This window comes from Myodes glareolus, chromosome 8, assembly GCF_982192425.1.
Source record: "Myodes glareolus chromosome 8, mMyoGla1.1, whole genome shotgun sequence".
NCBI classification, from domain to species: Eukaryota; Metazoa; Chordata; class Mammalia; order Rodentia; family Cricetidae; genus Myodes; species Myodes glareolus.
Window position 1 is genome coordinate 89083285 of NC_142033.1, and position 22512 is coordinate 89105796.

Here is a 22512-nt window from a genome sequence, read left to right on the forward strand (position 1 = left end):
GTGAAACTGAACCTCTTCTGCCATTCAGGACATTGGCAAAGCCCAACTCCCTCTTAGCTCGGTTTCTAACACAGTTAATATGTTGAGGCCAGCAGCGACCACCTGCACCGCCGCCCCCACCCCGCACCCCTTAGCGCCGCGTTCTTCCAAGCCCGAACTCTCGGGCTGCAGTTTAACTCCTCCCCATCTCCGCCCCGCCACCTCCCACTTGATTTTTAATCCAAAGGTTTGGAAGGAGGGAGGGGACAAAACGGGAGCCAGATGTGTTCTCGTCCTCGGCTCCCGCCTCCCTCCCTCTTGGGCTTCCTAAAACCCGGAGCCCCGGAGACAAGGATTTGGAGCCGGACAAACACAGGGACAAACACATCGCCAACCACGCCGTTCCTCCTCGCCGGCTCCTCCCGGACTCGAAGCTAGCGGGAGGGGGAGTAGAAGCGGGCACTCTCAGTAGGCGGGACAAAGTGGTGTCTCTCTCTCTCTCTCTCTCTCTCTCTCTCTCTCTCTCTCTCTCTCTCTCTCTCTCTCTCTCGTCTCCTCTCTCTCTCTCTCTCTCTCTCTCTCTCTCTCTCTCTCTCTCTCTCTCTCTTTTTTTTTTGGTTGCAAGTAGGAAGCTTTTTGCACTCCACCACCTCTGGCCGCTGGGAAGACGTCATCGCTTCCGCCCTACTTCCTCCTCCTGTTGGCGGCGCTGAGAATCCAATATGGAGTAAATCGGTGGAGTCGCGAGATGGGGTTCAGACGGGGCGCCCTGCACCGCCTCCCAGGCGCACCTCCCCCGGCCGCCGAGCGCTACCCGGAACCCTGATTGGCCAGGTCCCCGGGGGCGACCCCGGCCCGGCCTCACCGCAGCCAGCCGCCCGCCCGCCGCCCCGAGCGTGCTTGTTTTTCTGCTGCTCTACCCCTCCGGGTCCCCTTCCCAAATCTCGCCCCTGCGCCCGTTCAGAGCCTGGGGGCCGCGCCCGGCCGGCCTGTGGCGTCCGCTGCCCGGTGCACCCCTTCCCAGACCTCGCCCTGCGCTCGGGGAGCGCCGTTTCTCCGCCTGCCTAGGCGCCCCCTTCATCTCTAGCTCCCCCCTCCACCACCAAATCAGGAGATGTCGGAGATGTGAAGAAGGGGGGCGAGCGCACAGGAAGATGAAGGGAGCCAGGCTGCCCGCCGCGGGACAGGCGTCTAGGTGAACAAGAAAATGACCGAAGAAACACACCCGGACGAGTAAGTTTCGCCGGGGGTGGGACGTGGGTGCCCGGCAGGGAGGCGTGGGGGCCGCCGCCAAGGACGCAGGCGGGGGACTCGTCGGGGGAACTTGGCGTGGGGTGCTGCTGGCTGTCGGGGCTGCGCGTGAGGCTCTCCAGCCTGGCCGGGGGAAGCTGCAGGAACCGCCTAGGGTCTGCGAGTCCGGGTCGCGGCCGGGGCCAAGGGCGCGCGAATGACCTCGGGGCGGTCCCCCGCACTGGCACTGCGCGAGCGGAAGCTCCAATGCCCTCCACGCGGGGCATCCCGGGGTCGATGGGTTTGTGTGCATGGTGACTTTGTGACTCCCGCTCTGCTGCCTGCCCCACAGTCCTCTCCGGAGCCCTCTGGGGCCCGGCTCCGCCATTTCGTTTTCTTGAATCGCTCTCATTTGCATACCACATTTTCATTCATAAAAACACGAAGGAGCTGGGGGAGGGCAGGCTCGGCTCAGCACAGGGTCCGTGCGCTTGGGTCCGCGCAGCAGCCGGAGTGCGGGAGCAGCCCGCGGAGTCCCGGTGCGCGTGAGTGTGTGCACGCGCGTGTGGGCTGGCACACGCTCCCCGCGCGGTGTCGGGGCAGCTCTGGGGGCGGATCCGAAGCGTGTGCAGCGAGGGCGGGAGAGAGCGTGCGGGAAGCGCGCTCCTGGCGTGTCTGTGAGGGAGAGCGCGTGCCCGAGCGTGTGCCCGGCACGCAGGCCCGAGGGGAACAAAGCTCTCGGTGCTTAGTTGGAGGTGCTCCCGGGCCGCCCCTTGGGGAGACCCGGGCCTGTCACTGTCTTCCCGCAAATGGCAGTGCCTCACGCCTTAGTTGCGCGTTGGGTTGGGTCTCCCTCTTGGGTTCGAGGCGTTTCCCTTGCGGGGTTCTGGGGGCGGGGCCGCCGTTCTGCCTGGGCCCCCGGTACTCTGCCTGGGGTCCAAGTGGTCCTTACTCTGTGACTGCTGTTTAGTGACTGAGCTCGCTTGCCACCAGTCACTTTTTTTTTTTGTGAATAAGACGGTCTCCTTTATTGTCACATGATATCCCTCCTCCCCTGCACATTCATAAATCCTAAGTCTGCCTCGGCTCCTTTCATTCAGTGTTGCCATTAGCCAAGGTAGTAGCTGCGCCTGCTTGGACTCCAGAGCCGGTCAGCAGCCTCCGGGAAGCCGAAGGGGAGGGAGACCTAGGGCGGTGGAGTGTGGATGGCTGGAGACTAGTTTCCAAACCTCTTGTCTTTTGCTTTTGTGTGTCGTCCCAACTCACCTCCCCATGGACACTCCAGAGTGCAGAGGGGAAGTGACTTAGGACTGGGTGACCTGGAGTCTTAAAGAGCTCTTGTAGCAGGTGGCAGAATCCTGTGCTCTACTATGAGAAATCTTACCTTTTTCTTTGTTTTCGGTGCTGGGGTTTGCACCCAGGGCCTGGCACACCCAGACAAGCAAGTCCTCGTTTGTTTTTAAATAGTCCTTTATCCTTTGGCGTCCATTGTCAGGCCGGGTGGAAGGAAGCTGATGTTCTGGGAAGGGAATTTCCTTCGGTGTGTCCCCAGGGAGATTTGACGGCAGTCACCCTAATCTGTCAAGACACCTGTCCCTGGAGAGGTTCCCACCTGCTGTGCAAGCTCCCACAGCCCATGCTGGCCTGTTTTAGACATTTGACTTTGCCTTCCTATACCTGTCATTGACATCATAAAGCGGAAAAGAGAAGTTGGGAGTTTTCGTGCTGAAATATGGAGGGAAAGGAATATCTGCTAGGCCTTCCGCTTTTGGAACTTGGCCAATAAACAATCCTTTTTCTGGCCCCCAGTTCGTGCTTGCACGTAGGAGTAGCCTTAGGAGTGATGACCCGAACCTGTGCTGTTGGGGGTTCTTGGAGAGCTTTGCGCATGCATTGCCCGACGGTTCCTTGGCTCCTTCCGCGGAGAGTGCAGGAGCGCAGGTATGGCTTGAGCCCTTCAGCAGTGCATCAGCTCTGCATCCTTGCCCATTTGCTAGCCTAAGCCAAAGGATTGCAGGTGGGGGAAAGGGCGTGAAGTGAACACCTCTCCCTCCGTCTTGGGAAGAGAGGTGAGTTTTACGACTGCTGACTGCTCGCTGTTGAAGTTGGTGGCTCACACCTTTATCCCAGCAGCTGGAGAGCGAAGCAGGAGGACCTGTTCTGAGTTTGAAACCCGCCTATACTACCTCGGTACAGGCCAGCTTGCGCTAAGAGGAAGACCCTGACTCCAAAAAGACAAAAGTTCTATTGAGACAATAGATACGGAGATGATTCAGAGGATTGGAAGCCCTGGCCATCTCCACTGCTGTTGAAATGCTTGCTGGAGGTGACATTTATTTTGTTTCTGTCTTTGAGACAGAGCTTCACTATGAACCCCCTGGCTGGCTTGGGACTTTCTGTATAGACCAGTGTGGACTCTAGCTTAGAGAGATTCTCCTGCCTCAGCTTCCTGAGTGCTGGCTTTTCTTTTTGTTACTGTTGTTTTTTTGAGACAGGGTTTCGCTGACATGTTTGTGCCGTTGTACCAACCTCTGGAATTAGTTAATATGACTTCTGTGGCAATGAACTGTGTGGAACTCACTGCGGTATTAACTCTAATTATATTTGAGGAAACGGAAGAGAGTTTGTAGTTTGCCCAAGATCACCCCTTTAGTGACTGAAGAAATTCACTCCACAGCCTGGTGCAGGAGGAACACCTTGCTCCCAGCTAGTGTCTGTGAAGGGCGATGGTCAGGCTTCGGGAGTCTGACCTCCTGCAGGCTAGGTGGGTGCTTCACTGCTGCTGAAGTCCTGCCTCCTGGCACGATTCACCACGCTTCTGCCAGTCATTCTGTTGGTTCCTAATTGTTCTAAATCAGTGACAATCTGTTGCCATGGTTTTGCCTCTTTGAAAAATTTTGTAAAATATGGGAAGCATATACATTCAAGTGAAGTTAAGCAAACTTGGGCATGAGAATGCTGTAATCCTCCTCAAGGTTATGGATGGAGGCTCAGAGTATTGTTATTGGAGTGTGTTAGACCCAGTACAGGCAATGTTGAACCATATACAATTTTGTCTTTTTAAAAGTTTATTTTTGGTGTGTATGTGCAGTGTATATGGTGTGTGTGTGTATGTGTGTACATACATGAGTGCCGTCTGTGTTGGAGGTCAGAGGACAACTTGATGGAGTTGGTTTTCTACTTTTCACCTTTGTTTGGATCCTGGGGAATCAAACTGAGGTCATCAGGTTTCTATGGCAAGTACTTGACCTGAGGAGCCACCCGTTGTCCCCAACAGGATCCTGATTTTTTGTTTGTTTTGAGACAGGGTTTTATGAGCTCAGGCTGGCCTCCAACTCCATGTTGTCTGTCTCTGAATTCCTCCCTTTTCCTCCTGTGTCTCCCTTCTGAATGCTGGGCTTGCAGTTATTCAGTACCACACCTGACAAAAGACGTTTTTATATATGTGCCGTTTGTTTGGGTGTGCATTTGTGCACATGTGTGTAGGGCCTGTGAAGTCTAAAAGAGAGCACTGGATCCCTCTAAATCTAGAGTTACTGGCAGTTGTGAGCCACCTAATGTGAGTGCTGAGACCCAAACTCCCATCCTTGAGAAGAGCAGCAAATACTGTTTTTTAACCAACCTACCTACCTTCCTTCCTTCCTTCCTTCCTTCCTTCCTTCCTTCCTTCCTTCCTTCCTTCTTTCCTTCGACAGGGTTTCTCTGTGTTGCCCTGAATGTCCTGGAACTCTGTACACCAGGCTGGTCTCGAACTCATAGCTTGCCGGGATTTGGGGTGTGAGCCCCCACCACCTAACTTGCAGCTAATGCTCTTAATCATTGAGCTCTCTCTCCAGCCCCATTTTGTTTTGTTTTTCCCTTCTGTTTTTCCAGAAATTCATAAATTTTGCAACAGGAAAGTTAGTGACTGGCCTTGAACTCGCTCTTTAGTTCAGGCCGACTTGAATTTATGATTTTCTTGTTTCAGCCCCCTGAGTATTGGAGACTATGTGCATCTTTGCCCCACTAAGCCCAGCTGATTGCATTTGTTTGACTGTGAGTTTGTTTGTTTGAGACAGGGTCTCACTGTGTAACCCCAGCTCACTTGGGACTTGCCACATATTTAGGGTTGCCCTTGAGCCTGCAGCGATCTTCCTGCCTCTGCGTCCCATGGCTGGGAATACCTTTTCCATTCAGGTAAGCAGGCTTTTTTGTTTTAAATTTTGGAGACAGCTCTTGCTGTCTAACACGGCTGGTTTAGAACTCACAGGTTTAAATCCCTGAGCCAGGAAATTTTTACACACAGAACTCTTGATGTTGAAAATATGAGTTGACTGGGCAAAATCAGAATCTTGATCCATTCATTAGAAAATGCTACTTTTTTTTGTGGCTACAAGTCTCAGATACATTCCTGCTGCCTAACCAGTAAAACCTGTAAGGAACACCGCAGGAAGACCTACAACTTTTTTGCCCCAACAGCTTGCTTACTCTTGCTGCTTTTGTGAGTTAGTTTGTGTGTTTTTTGTTTGAGAGAGGATGTAACCCTGGCTAACCACACACTTACTGTGTAGCTGAGGATGGCCCTGAGTGTTGAATTATTGGGATGAATTCCGAGTTCGCTGTTGCTCTTCATTTTGGGATTCTGTTTTGCTTTCCATCCATAGGTGAGGGGACTCTCTTCTTCCCAGCCAGTTTTGAGCTATCCTTTGGGGGTTGTCCTTGACTTTTCGCCACCCCGCCTCTCCTGGCTGTAGTCTGTTTCCTCTTGTTCTGCCAGGCAGTTCTTACCGTATAGCTGGGCTTCTCCGGTTTAGATTCTGCGTCAGACTATGGGCTCTTTGGATTCAGGGTTACTGCATACTAATTCCACTGTTTAGTTTTCTCCTGTTGGCCCAGTACCATTGAGGACATTGTATTTGCTTAATAAATGTGTACCGAAGAAAGTAATGGATATAATTATTTCAAAATGCTGTTTTGGGCCTGGGGAGATTGCTCAATAGATAAAAACATGCAGGAACCTGAGTTAGAATCCCCAGAATCCATAGAAACTGGTAGTGCACATTGGAATCTCCCTGCTCCTGGCAGATGATCGGAAGCCTAGACAGGACTCCCCAGAAGTCTGTGGGTCATGTGGCCTGACATACATAACAGCAGATGAAGAGACTCCAGGGACCGGAGCGGTAGCTCAGTGGTTAAGAGCACTTGCTCCTCTTACAGAGGACCCAGAAGTTTAGTGTTGCTTGATTGGTTGATTTTTTAAGAGCTGGAGATTAGCAGGGTCTCACTGTGTTCCCCGGGCTGGCGTGGAACTCCTGAACTCCAGCAATCCTCCTGCCTCTACGTTTCCAAGAAGCCTGGACTGTGGCATCGGCTCAGCGCGTCCGTCTTCCAGCTGAGAGGTGACTCTCCAGCGTAGTAAAGTGGGGTCTGCGTCCCCGTCCCTGCAGGGAAGTCTGGAGACATCACAAGATTAACAGTTTGCCGTCGCTGCAGGGTTCTGGGGGAGCCTTCTCGCTTGCTGTTGGGGACAGCTGTGCTGATGAACTCCATACTGGCGTAGGTCCGACATGGCTGGCTGAACACCAACAGTCGAACAGCGGGTCCTCAGAAACCAGTGTGCGCTAATGGAGGCAGAGCCGGAAGTTTTGATATGTGTGCTTGTTTGTTTTGGCTCATTTTCTCTGAAGGAAATTAGACTGACTTTAAGACCTTAAAGATAATACTACATTGATGATATGGGGGCCCTGTCTATGGTGTCATATTTCATGGATGCACACAGTGTTGTATGTGTTTTAATTTAGTCTTTCAGAGTCCATACACTTAATGCGCTTTGTTCAGTAAACACCCCCCCTCCACCCGCTGTCCTCATCTTTTCCTTTTTCCCCGTTGAACCCCTCCCCTTCCCTCCTACCTGCTGTTCTGTTCCTATGGACCTAATGTAATAATTATAACTGCGGCCCTTGGTTAGCTTAGAATGTTTCTAAACCTATCTGAGCAACTCGCGACGCTCCGAGGAAACCCGCACAGTTTGTCGGGGAACAGCATTCGGAACAATGTTAGAGGTGTTAAGTGTGTGTGAGTGTGTGTCCCGCTGCGTTTCAGGAGGGTTTGCACGAGTGTGGGTAGGGGCAAGGCGTGTTTTCTGCGTGCCTGCTCTGAGTAGGCACATACTTAATAAATGCCCTGACAGGTATCCCAGGGCGTGGAAAGAAAACAGAGTAGCATTAATAAAATGCTTGATACTGACTGTATTAAGAGCCCGTTCAACTGCAGGGCAACTGCTTTATGACCAGTCTGTTCCCTCGCTTAGCTGGTTTTTGTTAACAACACATCCACACGGCGTTTTGTACACGTGACTGTCAGAGTGCGCTTCCGTAGGCACGCTTTACATGCGCACACAACATAGCTGGCTGAAAGCAGTTTTTGTCTTTGTGCTTAGTGGGTAGAGGTAGGTAAGCGGTTGGACTTCATCTTAGCCTTTAGTACTTTCGTTGTGTATTTTGAGACAGGGTCTCACTATGTAGCCAGAGCTAGCCTGGAGCTCACTATATAGGCCAGGCTGGCCCGAATTCATAGAGCTCTAACTGCCTCTGACTGCCGAGTGCTGGGGTTAAAGGCGTGTGCTACCACACTTGGCTATGTGAAGTATTTCTGACCGAAGAAATTAGATATTAGAACAGCTTCTAAAATGACGGCTGCGGCCCTTTGCCTCCGCGGATGCCATAGTAATTCTTTCAGACGTGGTTGTTTTGTTCTTGGTTATATTCCCTTGGATCCATTCATAAATGCATAAAAATGTACCAGGCTAAATGTCAGTTGTCTTTTCCTTATTCATCTGGCAATACTATCCTTTCCTGTCATAATTTATTCCTCTTATTTCTGTCTGCTGTTGCATAGCCCTGGTTCTCACCTCCCGTGCCGACGGCTCGGAGAATTGTACCAGGCTTACATTTGTGTTCGGTGGGGACTGCAGGAGCATAGGGAAACTTTGCCCGTGTTGTGTGAAGAATTTATTGACCCTTACGTCCGTGGCCTGACAGTGCATATCAGTCAGTAGGTTTTCTGCAAACATGTGATGGAGGTTAATGCTTTTTTCATTAAAAAAAAAAATTTCAAATCGGTCTGGCTTAGAGTTCACCATGTAGTCAAGGGTGACATTGAATTACCGCACACTGTGTTCTCAGGGTTAGACCCAGGGTCTTGTGTGTGCTTGGCAAGCGCTCTGACCCTGAACTCAATCCACAGCCCTGCTTTGTTGTTATTTATTTGTTTTTTGAGACAAGGTCTCACTATTAGTTCTGGCTGGCCTGGAACTCACTGTGTAGTCTAGGCTGGCCTTGAACACTCAGAGATCTGACTGCCTCTGCCTCTTACGTGCTGGCATTAGTGGCATGTGCTACTGTCCCGTCCCCCCACGTCCGTGCCCTTTTTTTTTTTTTATGTTTGGTTTTTCATGATGGGTTTCTCTGTAGTCCTGTCTGTCCTGGAACTAGCACTGTAAACCAGGCTGGCCTCAAACTCACAGAGATCTGCCTGCATCTGCCTCTCAAGTGCTGGGATTAAAGGCATGCACTACCACTGACTGGTCCCTTGTTTTTTTAAAGAGAAGGTCTTACTCTGTGTGTGGTCCAGACTAGCCTAGAACTCAGTGCAACCCAGAAAAACCTTTAAGTCATATCCTCTTGTGTCGGCTTTCCTTGTAGGAGAATTACAGACATGACCTGCCACCTCAAGCTTGAGAATATTTATTTTCAGGACTACCGAGAAGAAGGCTGCTATGATGGTAGTGTTCTAGATATGACTTTGGACAGATCCTACCTCTCTCTGTCCCCTTTCTGACTCAGGAGCTCTGGATTGCATACAGAAGTTCATTGTGTTGAACTGGTCTAGACCAGCCTCTTACTAAGTAGGAAGTGTGGTAGCCTGGGTCAAGCTTTTTTTTTTTTTAAGCAGGCACCGAGTGTTGGGAATTCACTGGACCCCTTCACATCTGCTGTGGCTCCTTGTGTGACAAGATGTCCTGTCTTTTCATAGTGTCAGGTGACCACTGCTTATTCACACTTTGGAGTGGAGAGACTTGTTCAGAGTTCTTTGGAGCCCAGCCAAGGGGAGCCAGAGTCTCGACGTCAGGTTCGACTGTTCAGCTTTGCTTCTTTGATGTCCTGGTAGGGTGCTCTGGAATAAAACCTCTCTCCCTGTCTCTGCTGACAGGATCATGTTCATGTACCTGACTGTCCTGGCCTCAAACTTGTGGGAACCCCCCTGCCCTGGCCTTCTTGGTGTTGGACTAGAGGCATGCACCAGACTATGGAAGCTTTTTTTGTTCTCGGGAAGTTAGGGAGCACTGGAAAACAGCTGTTGATATTGTGTGTGCAGTAGACTTAGATTCTAATGCCTGTTCTTGGGCCCTAATTGCGACACCATGTGTAGATTATCATACTACACGGAATAAGCAGCAGAGGGTACAGCCGGAGGGACGGAGTGACCGGCTTAGCAACTGCCTGTCACTGGATCCAGAACACCTAACACCTCCCTCTAATCCACGTACTTGTCAGAGCTGTGACTCAGGCGGTCCCTGCCCTTGGGGAACTTCCGTGCTAGGGTGTTAGAGGCTTTCTCGTGCCTTAGGGGTATGAGGACAGCCTTGTCTTCCCCGGTGATGACTGGTTGCACAGTTGTTTGCCCCGTTTCTCACCTGCTAACGCGCGGCTGGGCTTCCCAGATGGTGGAGCTGAAGATCCAGGCCGAGCGTGTTTTAGGATCTGCATGACTTGGCCAGGCTTGCCTAACGAGCATGCCCCTTGTTCTTAAGGCACGTGGGGATTGTGTCGTACGTAAGTGCGTGTGCGTGTTAGTCTGTGGGTGGACTGTGTCTGACCCTCCAGCATCCGTGTGCTGAAAGTGAGAGTGAGATTTTGAAAAGTTAACGTGTCACCTGAGGGCTAAGGATGTAGCTCACTAGTAGAATATCTGCTTAGCAGGCACAAGGCCACTGTGGTTTCAATCTCCAATGCCACACACACAATAATAATAATGCTAATAATAAATTAAAATTTTGTCTTCCTTGATCACAACAGGATTTATGGTTTTTTTTTTTTGTTTTGTTTTAAATAAGATCTAATTCCATAGCTGTGGCTGGCCTCACACGTGTGGCAATCCTCCTACCTTAGTGTCCTCAGTGCTAGGACTGCAGGTATGACCCACTAGAACTAGCAGGACTTTGGTTGTTACTCTTGTTATTTTCTAAACAAGGTTTCTCTGTGTAGCCCTGGCCATCCTGGAATTCGCTCTGTAGACCAGGCTGGTCTCCCACTCAGGGATCCCCCTGCTTCTGCCACCCTAGTGCTGGGATTAAAGGTGTGCACCACCTCTGCCTGACTTTTTCCTTTAAATAAAAATTTTATTTTATGTATGTATGTGTTTTGCCTACACATATGTACGTGCACCGCATGTGTGCTCGGTGCCTGAGGAAGTCAGAAGAAGGCATCGGCTCTCCTAGAATTGGAGTTATGAATGGCTGTGGGTCACCATGTGGTGCTGAGAACTGAACTCGGGGCCTCTGCAGGAGGCAGAAGAACCCAGTGTTCTTCACTATCGAAGCAATTAGCCAGAACCAGGTTCTTGTCCTTAGATCTCAGAGATCTGCCTATGCCTCAGTGCTAAGATGAAAGGCATGTGCCCCCATTGCCCAGCTGACTTCAGAATCTTTTTTTTTAGATTTATTTATTTATTATGTATACAATGGTCTGCCTGCATGTATCCCTGCAGACAGAAGTTGGCACCAGATCTTATTACCGGTGGTTGTGAGCCACATATGGTTTCTGGGAATTGAACTCAGGACCTCTGGAAGAGCAGTCAATGCTTTTAACCATTGAGCCATCTCTCCAGCCCCTGAATTCAGAATCTTTTAAGTGTTTTAATGCTAGGTGACATCTCTTCGCCAGTCCTTCCTTTCTCATTGTGGGTTGAACCTAGGACCTCAAAGAGTTAGGCTGGACGCCAGTGAGCTATCCTCAGCCCGTACGGTGGGCTCTTCCTCTGCCTGCAGTGTGAGCAGCGGAAGCGTGTATGTGGAAAGAGAACAAGCTGCTGCACCCTGGGTGGAAAGTGTGGGTGAGCACAGTGGGTGGGCACAGTGGGTGAGCACAGTGGGTGAGCACAGTGGGTGAGCACAGTGGGTGACAGGGCGTCCTTCATCTGAACCAGCTGATGAGGGACAGTAGTCGCTTTCAGAAGTTCCTCTAGGACTGGGCTCCTAGGGGGATGGGCTCCTCACCCCGCGGGGCCCGGGATGATGTTTTCAGAAAGATTTAAATGTATTTTATAGGTTTGATCTCAGATAAGTACGGAACCATGGTTGGTATTAGTTATTCATTTGTTGAGGCTCTTTGGACAAGGTGGTGCATCTACCCTGGTAATAATAATACCGAGAACGTCTTTCTCCGTCCCTGGCAGCATTTCTTGTTTGACTTTAGATGGGAATGAGTTGAGGAAAACTTTGTAATTTTTTTTTTTTTCTGGCTTTAAAACAAGCAAACAAGCAAAACCACGCTGTAGCCTGGCATGGTGGTCCTCACCTTTAATCCCAGCATTCTGGGGCAGAGGCAGGCAGCTCTCTCTGAGTTCCAGGACAGCCAGGGCTACATAGAGAAACCCAGTCTCAAAATTGTATCAAACAAACAAACAAAAAACCCAAAAAGAGTTCTCTGTGAATGCCAGGAGCCCCAAGAAATCCATCACTTAAGCATGCAGAGTCCCCCAGCTGTGCAGAATCCTAGCAGGCAGCTGGCACTCTTCACCTTCCAGGGAAATCGGTCATGTACGGAAAGTCCGCTGGCCCTGGGAAGCATGCACGTTCAGGCCTAGAAGAAATCACAGGAAATAATTAAACAGAGAAGGTCAGAGAAAGAGGAAGTGGTTGTGTTGTTTCTGATGCGAATAGCATTGTTGTTACTGGGGATCAAGATGGTGATGTTTAAATCTCCTGCCATGTGACTGCTTGGGGCTTTGATTGTATTTAAATTGTGGCCCTTTTAGTTTATTCTTTCAGACAGCAATCTTGTTAGGAAATGAATTGCTGTTAGGTCTTATCAGGAATCCCTGTGTGCCTAAGCAGAAATCTTAAGTGAGAGTTGCTTATAGCCAAGCCTTTAAATGGGATGACTGTCAAGACTATTAGAGGTTAATTTTAGGTGTCTGCAGTTCTCCCTAATTCTCCTGATTAAACACTTTAACATAATAGTTTCCTTAATTGGAATAATGATGGAATATTAGCATGCATATTAAACCATTTACCTAAATCTGAATAGGGTTAAAATGTAAATGATCCGTCACTTGTCAGTTCTTACTCTTTGGAGATAGTTCCTGGTGAGAACGGAAAGAGACTGGAATATGAATTGGAGTAGGGAGGGCTATACTTGGACCTGGCTGCTGCAGCTCTAAGAATAGACCAGAAGGCTAAAATAAGTGAGAAATTCTTTGTCTCCCCCAGAAGAAGCTCTGAAAACATGCGGGCCTGCACTTCTTCTGCAGGGAGATGGGGACCCTGTGGTTTAATAGTCTGCCATATTTTTCTTTCAGAGGATCCTAAGTAAGGCCTAAGGTCCATTCCCAGGAAGTCTCTTGTAGAACTTTTTTGAAAAGATTGTGTATTTTTTCCAACTATGCATTTATGTGTGTGTGGATATGTACATGTGAATGCAGGTTCCTGAGGAGGCCAGAAAAGGGTGTCATTCCCTGGAGCTGGAGTCCGTGAGCAACCCAACTTGGGTGCTGGGAGATGATCTTGGGTCCTAACGGCTGTTTCTCCAGCTCCTGTGGATCTTTTAAAATTGGTTTTGGTTTTGTGTGTGCCTGTCTGTGGCTATGTGTGCACCACAGTGTGCGTGTGGTGCTCAGAGGACAACTTTTGGGATCTCTTGTTTGATCCATGTGGGTCCTAGGGGTTGAACTCAGGTCATGAGACCCAGGAGCAGGCGACTTGACCTACAGAGCCATCTGACCAGCCCTAAGCTGCAAGTCTTGAATTGACTAACTACCCAGTCTTTCACAACAAGTTGCTGGCATTCCTTATGTCACCTAAGTGTTGCTTGCCGTGACCATGACCATGGTGGTGACCCTCAACCGTGACCGTCGTGTTGACCATGAGGCATGACCATGGTGTTGACCATGAGCCATGACCACGGTGTTGACCATGTGCCAGTACTTCTTCCCTACAGACAAGGCAAAAAGTTAGGTCTCCTTAAAGCAGTAGGAATTACGAGTGAATCGTGCATCGCTCGGCTTGGCCCGTCTCCTCACGCTTGCAGTCATTAAATACAAAGCCTTTTCTGTGCAGTTCTTTCTGTCGCAGGGGAGAGGCTGCCCCCCAACTCTGAAAGTTTAAATGGATTCCAAATAGTAAAAGAAGACAGGTTGCCATATGTAAATGAGTTCTGGGATTCAGGGCGTTTAGATTACCCCCCCTCCCCTTTGCCACTAACCTGCCATGTGGCTTTTGGTCTGATTACCATGTCCTCAGATGATACAATAACATTGCAGGGCTCTTCTAGAGGCAGGTGTTAAAATGAGACCCCGTTTTAAAAAAATCAAAAACTCAAACTGGAGAGATGGCTTAGCAGTTGAGGGTGCTCACTGCTTTTGCAGAACACCCAGGTTCAGTCCCCAGCACCCACATACTTAATCTCTCTGTAACTATAGTTCCAGGTGCTCATTCCTCCTCTTCTGGCCTCATGGGGCTCATGCAAGCATGTCGTGCGCATAAGCTTCATGCAGGGACACACACACACACAAATAAATAAATCTTTAAAATGATACAGACCTTTTGGTTGGGAGTATAAGTCAGTGACTTGCCCAGCATGCACAAAGTCCCAGTGTGATCTCTCATTTATATTAAATGAAAGTGTGTAAAGTCAAGCATGGGCGTATAAGAGGCAGAGGCAGGAGGATCATGAGTTGGAGGCCAGCCCTGTCTACACAGCAAGCTATCTAGGACATCCAGCACTATGTAACGGAGAGGTCCTGTCTCAAATAAACAAAATTGTTAATAAATAAAAGTAAGCACCAAGCCCATGCAGATGCCTTAATCCCAGCTCTGGGGAGGCAGAGGCAGGTGGATCACGGTGAGACCTTGTTTCAAAAATTGAAAAATAAAAACGGAAAGCTTCAGCAAACTCTTCTTGACTCTTCTATTTTTTCTCTTAACTAGAGAAAAAAAAACTGATTTTTTTTTTTAATGATTATACCAGCCAGGCAGAGTTGGTATTCTGTAGGTCTTGAGTGTTGACTCCTACAAGGGTGCTAGTACATTTTCAGGGAGAGGCAGACCAGCCAGACTCGGGAGGGGCCGCCTCTTGTCCATAGGCTTCCACCACAGGCAAGACAGCCCATCTACAAGTTCGTGCAGGTTCATGTATCTGTTGACGCTGAGTTTGGAGGCTGCCGAGTGCTGGGCCAACCGAGTAGGTGTGTGGACTTTTGTTCCTGAAGCCAGACTTGAGAGCAGGCAGATGACGAAGTGATAAGATGGTAATATAAAACTAGTGAGGGGGTGTGGGCTGCCTTGGAGTCAAGGAGGCCACTTGTCTGACGGGGCTGATAGGACTTTTCTGTTTGGGTCTAGTTAAGCACTGAGGGCGTGGATGGAGAAATCTGCATTCACCGGAGGCCGTTGGCATGTTCGTCGGAAAGTACTCTGGGCAGGTTCAGAACAGTAAAGCAACTTGCTTTGACGGTCAGGCATCCTCTTGAGAAGCCCTGTGAGGGCTTCCTGTTTGTCTGTCTTCATATTGCTGCCCCTCATCTCACCCCACTCACTAGTAGAGAAATGGCAGGTGCATCACCCTTCTCAACGGTAAAGCGTTTGCCACTCACCACTGCGTGCTTAGAGCTGGAGAAGGTTCTGGGAAATGACCAGCTCAGGTCCCTTCTTTGACACATAAATTGTATCTGGCCAGGCAGTGATACAGCCATGGTGTGGTTTGAGCTGTGTCAGGGAGATATCATCTGGTCTTGGTCGCATCCCCTTCTGGGCTTTATATGAAATGTCTGAGACTTCCATTAGCTCTGAGTTGTCAAAGCCTAGGCGACAGGAAGGAGGCGGAGTCGGCAGCCGCTCAGGTCCATGTGGCCCACGTAGATGTTGAACCATCAACACGAACAGATTGCTCGCCTTGGTCACATGCTGTGCAAGGGTGAGACAGATGAGCTTCCAAATGCTGTTCCTGTGTGTGTCGCCTGTGGCTTGGCAGGAGGGTACAGGAAGTTTGGGAGTGGAGGCAAGGGGCCTCCAGATGGCTGTCCTGGGAGAGAGAAGATGAGCCCTCAGACAGTTGAAATACACAAGAAGTTCCCAGGATTCTGCATCTGAGCTATGGAGGGACAGTTTCTGTGACTACCTATGTTTTTCTCTTGCTACCCAGCCCAAACTTCTATGCTCCTGTGTGATTTTGATGTTTACTGCCTGTCTAAAAAACAATAAGGAAAAATGTTTCTCCATGACCAGTAGAGCCACACCTCCTTCCTTCTCCTTGCTGTAACCGTTCTGATGGCATGAAGTTGTCACAACAATGTACCTAAACTACCAGGCATCCCAGTCTGGCATCCCTACCCTCCACCCTGGAGACCAGCATATCAGATACTCCTTCCAGGTTCTCACCGTGTACCCCAGACTAACCTAAAAGTTACAGTATTTCCTTCTGCCTAAGCTTCCTGGGTGCTGGGATTACAGATCTGAGACACCGTGCCTTACCAGTCAGCCTGCTTGGGTCTTTCCCTTCCTCTCCTCCCTTCCCTCTATCCCTCTCCTGCCCCCCCCATCTCCCATCTCCTAAGAATGTTGTGTTTACACGTGTGCCCTTGCATCCAGTATTTGCCTGGCTCCCAGGGATGGAACTCAGGCCATCAGCTGGTGTGGCAAGTACCTGTGCCTGCTGAGAATGACATGTTGGTCCCGATGGTGTTTAAGTAGGACAGTGTTAACCAGCAGCTTGATCGGAACTCCACGAACACTTCATTCCAAGAAATGGAACTTTTCGCTAGTCACAGTTGGTTTACCCCTATAATCCCAGCCCTTGGAAGGATACCTGCTCCTCTAAAGAGGATCAGGAGTTCAAGGCCAGACTCCGCCACATAACCGGCTCCGGCAGCCAGTTGGTCTGTGTACGAGCGCTTGAGAGAGAGTGGAAGATGGAATCCTGAGCTCCCTTGTGCTCTTCTGAGCCTGGACTCCCATTTTCATCCCTGCTCACTGGTGTCTACCTCTCAGTCCATCCTTGCCTAGTTACTGGTTTCCCCCCTCTCTGCCCATCCCTCCCCCCTTGCCTCTGTTCTCCCTTTAGAGAAGTTTGAGGGAGATGAACTTCGAAATTGGCCAGAAATGCCCAGAGTCATGTATTTGTAATTTAGGGCCCTAAAGTTGGCCAAGTCTACAAATTTCTACCGTACAGCATCATGACAAGGTCGTCTCGATGGGGGCTTGGGCCTCTGAGGAAGAAGTCCAGACAGCCTTACAGCTGGGCTCCTCTGCCTTCGTTTTTCTCTCTCTCCCTCTCCTGTTTCCTGAGACAGGAGTTTCTATGTGTAGCCCAAACTAGCCTTACACTCAACTGTGGTCCAGCGCGCATAAGCTCAGTCCTATTACTTGTGTTCCTGAGTATTGGGATTACAGCTGGTGTGTGCTGCAAGATGCTTGTGTGTGTGTGTGTGTAGGGGTCCACGTAGGGCCTTGTGTAGTCTAGGCTAGCCTCAGACTTGCTGTGTAGCTAAGGTTACCTTTGAACTTCTGACCTTTCTAGTTCTACCTCCCCTGTATGCACCACCGCACCCGATTTTATGTGGTACTGGATAGAGCCCCAGGCTTTACACTTGCTTTACCAGTTGGGCTGTACCCCCAACCCTAATCTATACTTTTTCCGTGTTGCAAATGTGGTCCCTCCGCCTGCAAGCCAGTTTGAGATCTGCTTCCAAAACTGAAGTGAGGTCCCCATGTTCGTTTTCCTAGGAGCCTAACCACTGAGCATGCAGCCTTCTCAGAGGCCACCTCTGTGCTACACTAGAGCCACTCAGCGTTCTTAACAGTCCCTGAGCGTGGGTTTACACAGACTGCATTTTATGAAGTCCATAAAGACATATTTACCCACCCAGTCCCCAGCCGCTCCAAAGGTCGGCTTCCTTAGGCTTGCCTGAAAGGTTCTTCACGCCAAGCCAATTAACACTAAGATGGATGCCAATTACGGCAAGGAAATGAGCTGTTCTGTCAACGGTCCACCCCTCGCTCCTTGTCCTCGGCTGGAGCTTGGCTTTCCAAGTTCCTTCATGACAGTTACTTCTCGTAGTCCATGCGTAGGTGGCCCATCCTAGCACCTAGGCAGAAGGGCCACTTGTCATGGCGCCATGTGGGAGTCCTGTTTAAAAGACTCTGATGGGCATTGCTGTGAAGCCAGGCCGTGCTGGGCTTCGTCCCTAACTTGGTGTGTGACAGGAGCATCATCGTTAGTGGTAGGGAAGAAAGGAAGGAGAGTCAGGCTGCCTGGCTGCTGCTTTCGAAGCGTCCCCTGAGTCCTCAGAGGGTTACTGTGGGAGTCGGCGAGAAAATGTGCCGGTAAGTGGGAAACGAACAATTGAAGAAAGGCAGCAGTAGTGGTAATAACAGGAAAGTTGAAAACGTAACTAACCATGAGATTACACAGTGCTGTCATAATCAGCAATCAAACTTCGGTCTGGCTAGCAACCGCTTCCCCATCCAGATGGCAGCCGAGCATCCGACACTGAGAACCCTACCAAGGGGGAGTGGGTACCTGTACGCTCTTCCCATTCCCGTAGACCTGTGCTTTGGCTGTTTGCCGTCGCTTGGGACAGGATCTCCTGTAGCCCTGGCTGACCTCTATCTCTGAATTTGGCCAAGAATGACCTTGAAGTGCTGGGATGGCGGGTGCGAGCCACACACCTGGTTCCATATTGGCTCTTTCTGTTGTTTGACAGACGCTTGCTTCAGCCTCCAAAGTGTTGCGATTGCAGGTGTGAGCCACCATGTCTGGCGTGTCTGCTAAAGATTTCTGACTGCACAGGGTGTCAGGAGGACTCCAGGAAAGAAATGGGACACGAGAACTTTGAGAGTCTGATCCAATAAGAACATTGAGTGTCTTATCTCCTTCCTTACACACTGGACACAGACAGGATCTCACCGAACCTGGAGTTTGTGGCCAGTGAACCCCCCTCCTTTTGCCTCTGCTCCTCCCAGGTGCACGCATGGCTGTGCCAGTGTGGGTGCTGGGAACTGGAACTCTGGTTAAGTGCTCTCACCCTCTGAGTGATCTCCCTGGCCCCTTGGGATCATTTTTGACATTCTTTTTCTGCCCTGTTAGTCCTGTTTCCTCACAGCTTCCCCTGCATTGTTGTTTGTCCTGGAAAGTGGAAGTACCGAGGACATCCTAGTCTCTCATGATGGGAGCCTCTCCAAGAGCCCGAGGAGCATTGTCCTCAAAGGCGACACTCGGGAGCTTGTCTGTCTGCCTTCCTGTGCTCTTTCACACAGAGTAAAGCAGGGACTGGTAGTGTCTCTGTCTCTACATATAAAAAGTCAGCGTTACTCATCAAGTGAGAAGTACTGTTGATTTGGTTGTTTGTTTGTTTGTTTGTTGTTTGGTTTGGTGTATTTTTTTGTTTTTGTTTTATGAGTCACGCTCTCATTATGTAATCCTAGCAGGCCTGGAATTCGTAGAGATCTGCTTGCTTTTCCCTCCGAGTACTGGGATTCAAGGCGTGCCCCATCACCCCTGGCCTAATGAGGGCTATTTACAGAAACAGGAGCAACTTATCAGAGGCAACATCGCTCAAGAGCGAGCCTCTCCCTTCCCCAGCAACTGTTAACTGTCTACACGTCCCAGGAAGGGGTGGGGCTTTGCGATAACCCTTCCCTTTTAAGACAGGGTCTTCTGCCATACCTCAGGCTGGCCCTGAAATTGAAGCTGTTTTCCTACTTGCAGTCTGCCAGGTTCTGAAAGTACAGGTGTGAGCCCCCGCACTTCGTTCTGATTGGTCTTTGGTCTAAGCAACTGGAGAACAAAATCTAGGTTTGCAAAGCAAGTGGATGGGTGGCTGGGTGGATGTGTGAGTTCTGCTGTGCGCTGATTCAACCAAGACTGGCTTCAGATCAGCTGTGCCTTCTGCCCACCCCACACAGAGGGGAATAAGCATGTTACATAGCGTGTCACGGAGGGAATGGCATGCCATGCAAAGATGTCTCTCACCTGCACCACTCAAATCTGGCCGTGTAGCAATGGCTTGGAGCCTTGTCCTGCCCCACGTCTAGAAGATAATGCCAATTTCAGTGATTTGAAAATTGACCTCTTGAGCTTCTGTTGTTTATCTTATCCTTGAGTTCAGTCACCAGTGTTATGCACACCCCACCCCACGTCAGAACGCGTGTGTAACCTCCTCAGGTTCCTGGTTAGGAGGTTGCTGGGAGCCAGGTGTGGTGGCACAAACCAGTATACCAAGGCAGAAGAGTTCCAGGGCCAGCTTCCTGTATAACAAATTTGAGGCCAGCCTGAGCTACACAAGACTCAGCTCCAAGTAACAATGACAATGACAAGTTATTGACCCAAGAGTGAAGGAACTAAATGTCCCTTTTGAGAAAGGGCTTAGATTTTTCAACTGCCTTGTGTAGCATCAAGCTATGGGGCAAAAAGCTGGGATGGCCCTGCCCAATTCCCAGGCTTTCTGGTCTGGGGCATCCTGCCTCTGAGGAAGTGGTACTTTCCTTCCTTTTACCAGGCCATTCAGGTGGAGCAGGTTAGTTCCCAGCCAGAGCAGAAGGAAAGCTTGGTATTAACTGTGACCCGTCCCTATGGGCTGCAAAGTGGGATGATCTGCCAACCACCAGGAAAGTGACCTGTGTGTTGTCACCTGTCACCAGCCCCTGCCCCTGCCCCCGCCCCCATGCCCCTCCCTAGATAGAAAATGTCAGGGATATGATGGGATATTGTCTCTGCCTTCCTAAGAGCCTTTCTCAGTCTTGGAGATAAAACTTTGGTGCATCAGCATGGCCTGGGGCAAGTGGGTCATCTCTAGCCAAATCAGGCTGTTGATCAGGGCTAGATGGGACGGGTGATGCTTGCTTGCTTCTCTAAGATTTATTTGTTTTTACTTTATGCATATGCTTGTTTTGCTTGCATCTATGTTTGTATAACACATGACCTAGTGCCTTAGAAGTCAGAAGAGGACATTGGGTCCCCTGGAACTAGAATTGAAGAATGGTTGTGAGGTACCATGTGGGTGTTGGGAACTGAACCTGGGTCTTCTGCAAGGAAACTGAGTTCTCTTACCCTCTGAGCCATCTCTGAAGCCCTGATTTCCATTTTCTCTCTTTCTTTAACATTTCTCGTTGTTGTTTCTGACTCCCATGAGGGTGACTTTTGAGGGCTGGAAGATGCAGTTCTGTGGGCGGAGGGGCGAGATGGGGAATATCAGAAATTGTACTTTATGCTCGATGCGGTAGCACACGTGTCCTTCCAACCCTAGGAGACTGAGGCAGGGGGCTCACTGCAAGCTCCAGATCACCTGAGACTATAGAGCAAGCTCTTGAAAGGGGGTGAGAGGGAAGACAAGGAAGAAAAGAAAAAGAAAACATCATTGTTGGCGTTTTCTCTTCAGGCAAGGGTGTAGGGTTTTCATACGAAATTGGGCCCATTCGGGGGGGGGTCAGACTTTTAGACTCTGAGACTATTAACTTCAAAGACTGGCAGGATTTGCTTTTCTAACCTCTGTTTGGCACTGCCAGCCAGAAGGACACTCCATCATTGAATACAGACTGTAGTGCCATTAAAAAAAAAAAAAGCTTTATTTCTGGGTAGAGTGGTGAGTGTCTTTAATTCCGACGCTTAGGAGGCAGAGGTGGGAAGATCTCAGGGTTCCAGGACACCCAGGGCTACGTAGATAAGCCCTGTTTTGAAAAGCAAAAACAAAAGAAAAGGGCATATATTTATCTGTAAACGTGTGTGGGCACACATATGCCGCAGTGCAAACGTGGAGGTCAGGAGATAGTTCGAGGGAATCGATTCTGTCCATCCATCACGTGGCTCTTGAAGATCAAATTCAGGTTTTCAGAGTTGGCACGACTGGCACTTTTGCTTGCTGAGTCATCACATGGCTCCACAGCACCATTTTAAGGTTTACAAACCTTTTCCATGTTTACTTATGCATGTGTGTGTTAATTCATATATGCCTGCAGAGGCCCAAAGAGGCCCAAAGGCTTGGACCTGTAGTTCCAGGCGATTATGAGTCACTAGACATGGGAATTGAACTCCAGTCTTCTGGAAGAGCAACAAGCACTCCTAACTGCTGACCCATCTTCAGCCCCCACAGAATATGGAGGTCTGGGGAGCTAAACCCAGGTCACACAGTTGGCGAGGCTGGCTGGCCTGTTTTCCTGCTGAGCTCCTCGAGGAAGGAGGGCACTGCCCACTCCAGGAGGTCAGCTTGAAGGGGAGCTGTGGCATGCAAAAGGGGCAGTCATTCACCAACCACCCTGGTCTTCTCCGGCAGGAGAGTTCCTGCTGGGAGCCAGAGGGTGGCCCAGCCTGAGGACTGGTGGAGGAACTCAGATGGAGCTGCTTAAATTAGTTCAGAGTGAGAAATGTAATTACCACGCTTGCTCAAACCAAGTGTCTGAACATTGTTATACAGTGTGGTGTAATCACAGAAAAGGGGGTTGAGGCTCCCGCACTCCCACAAAGTAGCCTTTGTGTTCCTGGGACCCTGTGCCGCTGATTAATCGGGTTGGGGGGGTTGGATTGCATAAATTCAGGTGTGTGTACTGAACTTACTTGGGGGAGCTTTTATCCTGCTCATCTGGGTAGTCTTTGCATCTGTAGCAAGTGCCTGGCTGGGGACGTGGAAGCGGTGTTTAAGCACTTGAGCTAAGGATACTTAGGTAAGAGTAAAGATCCCAGGGAAAACGCAAGATGGTGCCTCGCCACTGCCAACCGCTGTTTGAAGGACATTGTCGTAGCTACGTGGAAATCGCCTTCCTCCATCGGTGAGTGTTTCTGTCGGCTGCACTTGTCTCCATCAGGCGGGGAAGTAGCACGAGAGGGCAGCTTGATTGCTGATTCACCATTTGTTGGTCCTGTGACTCGGGGCAGGTAGTTTCCTCTTCTGAAAAAGATGGACTGACGTGTACGTTATTATGTAGCGGTTTGTCCAGGAGGGTTTGTTAGAAAGCTGTCTGTGGCGTAATCACACTCACAAAGACATGTGCCAGAAGGCAGACATACCTGGTGTAGGGACAAGACCAGGGCAGTGTGGTGGGAAGCAGGTGCCCAG

General features: G+C 50.0%; 1 protein-coding gene across 3 annotated transcripts in view; it reads left to right on the forward strand.

The window, feature by feature from the left end:
• Positions 1 to 230: 230 nt before the first annotated feature.
• The window catches only part of Spred2 (sprouty related EVH1 domain containing 2), a 108322-nt gene continuing 86040 nt past the window's right edge, over positions 231 to 22512 (forward strand). Inside the window, exon 1 of one of the 3 annotated variants that reach the window (XM_048435484.3) lies at positions 231 to 1212. In XM_048435484.3, coding sequence (XP_048291441.1) covers positions 1187 to 1212 — 26 coding nt within the window. In that variant the 5' untranslated portion in view covers positions 231 to 1186. Of the gene's footprint in view, positions 1213 to 3037; positions 3151 to 17765; positions 17789 to 22512 lie in introns of those variants that run through there. The other 2 variants (XM_087909196.1, XM_085692246.2) reach the window with 2 other exon arrangements.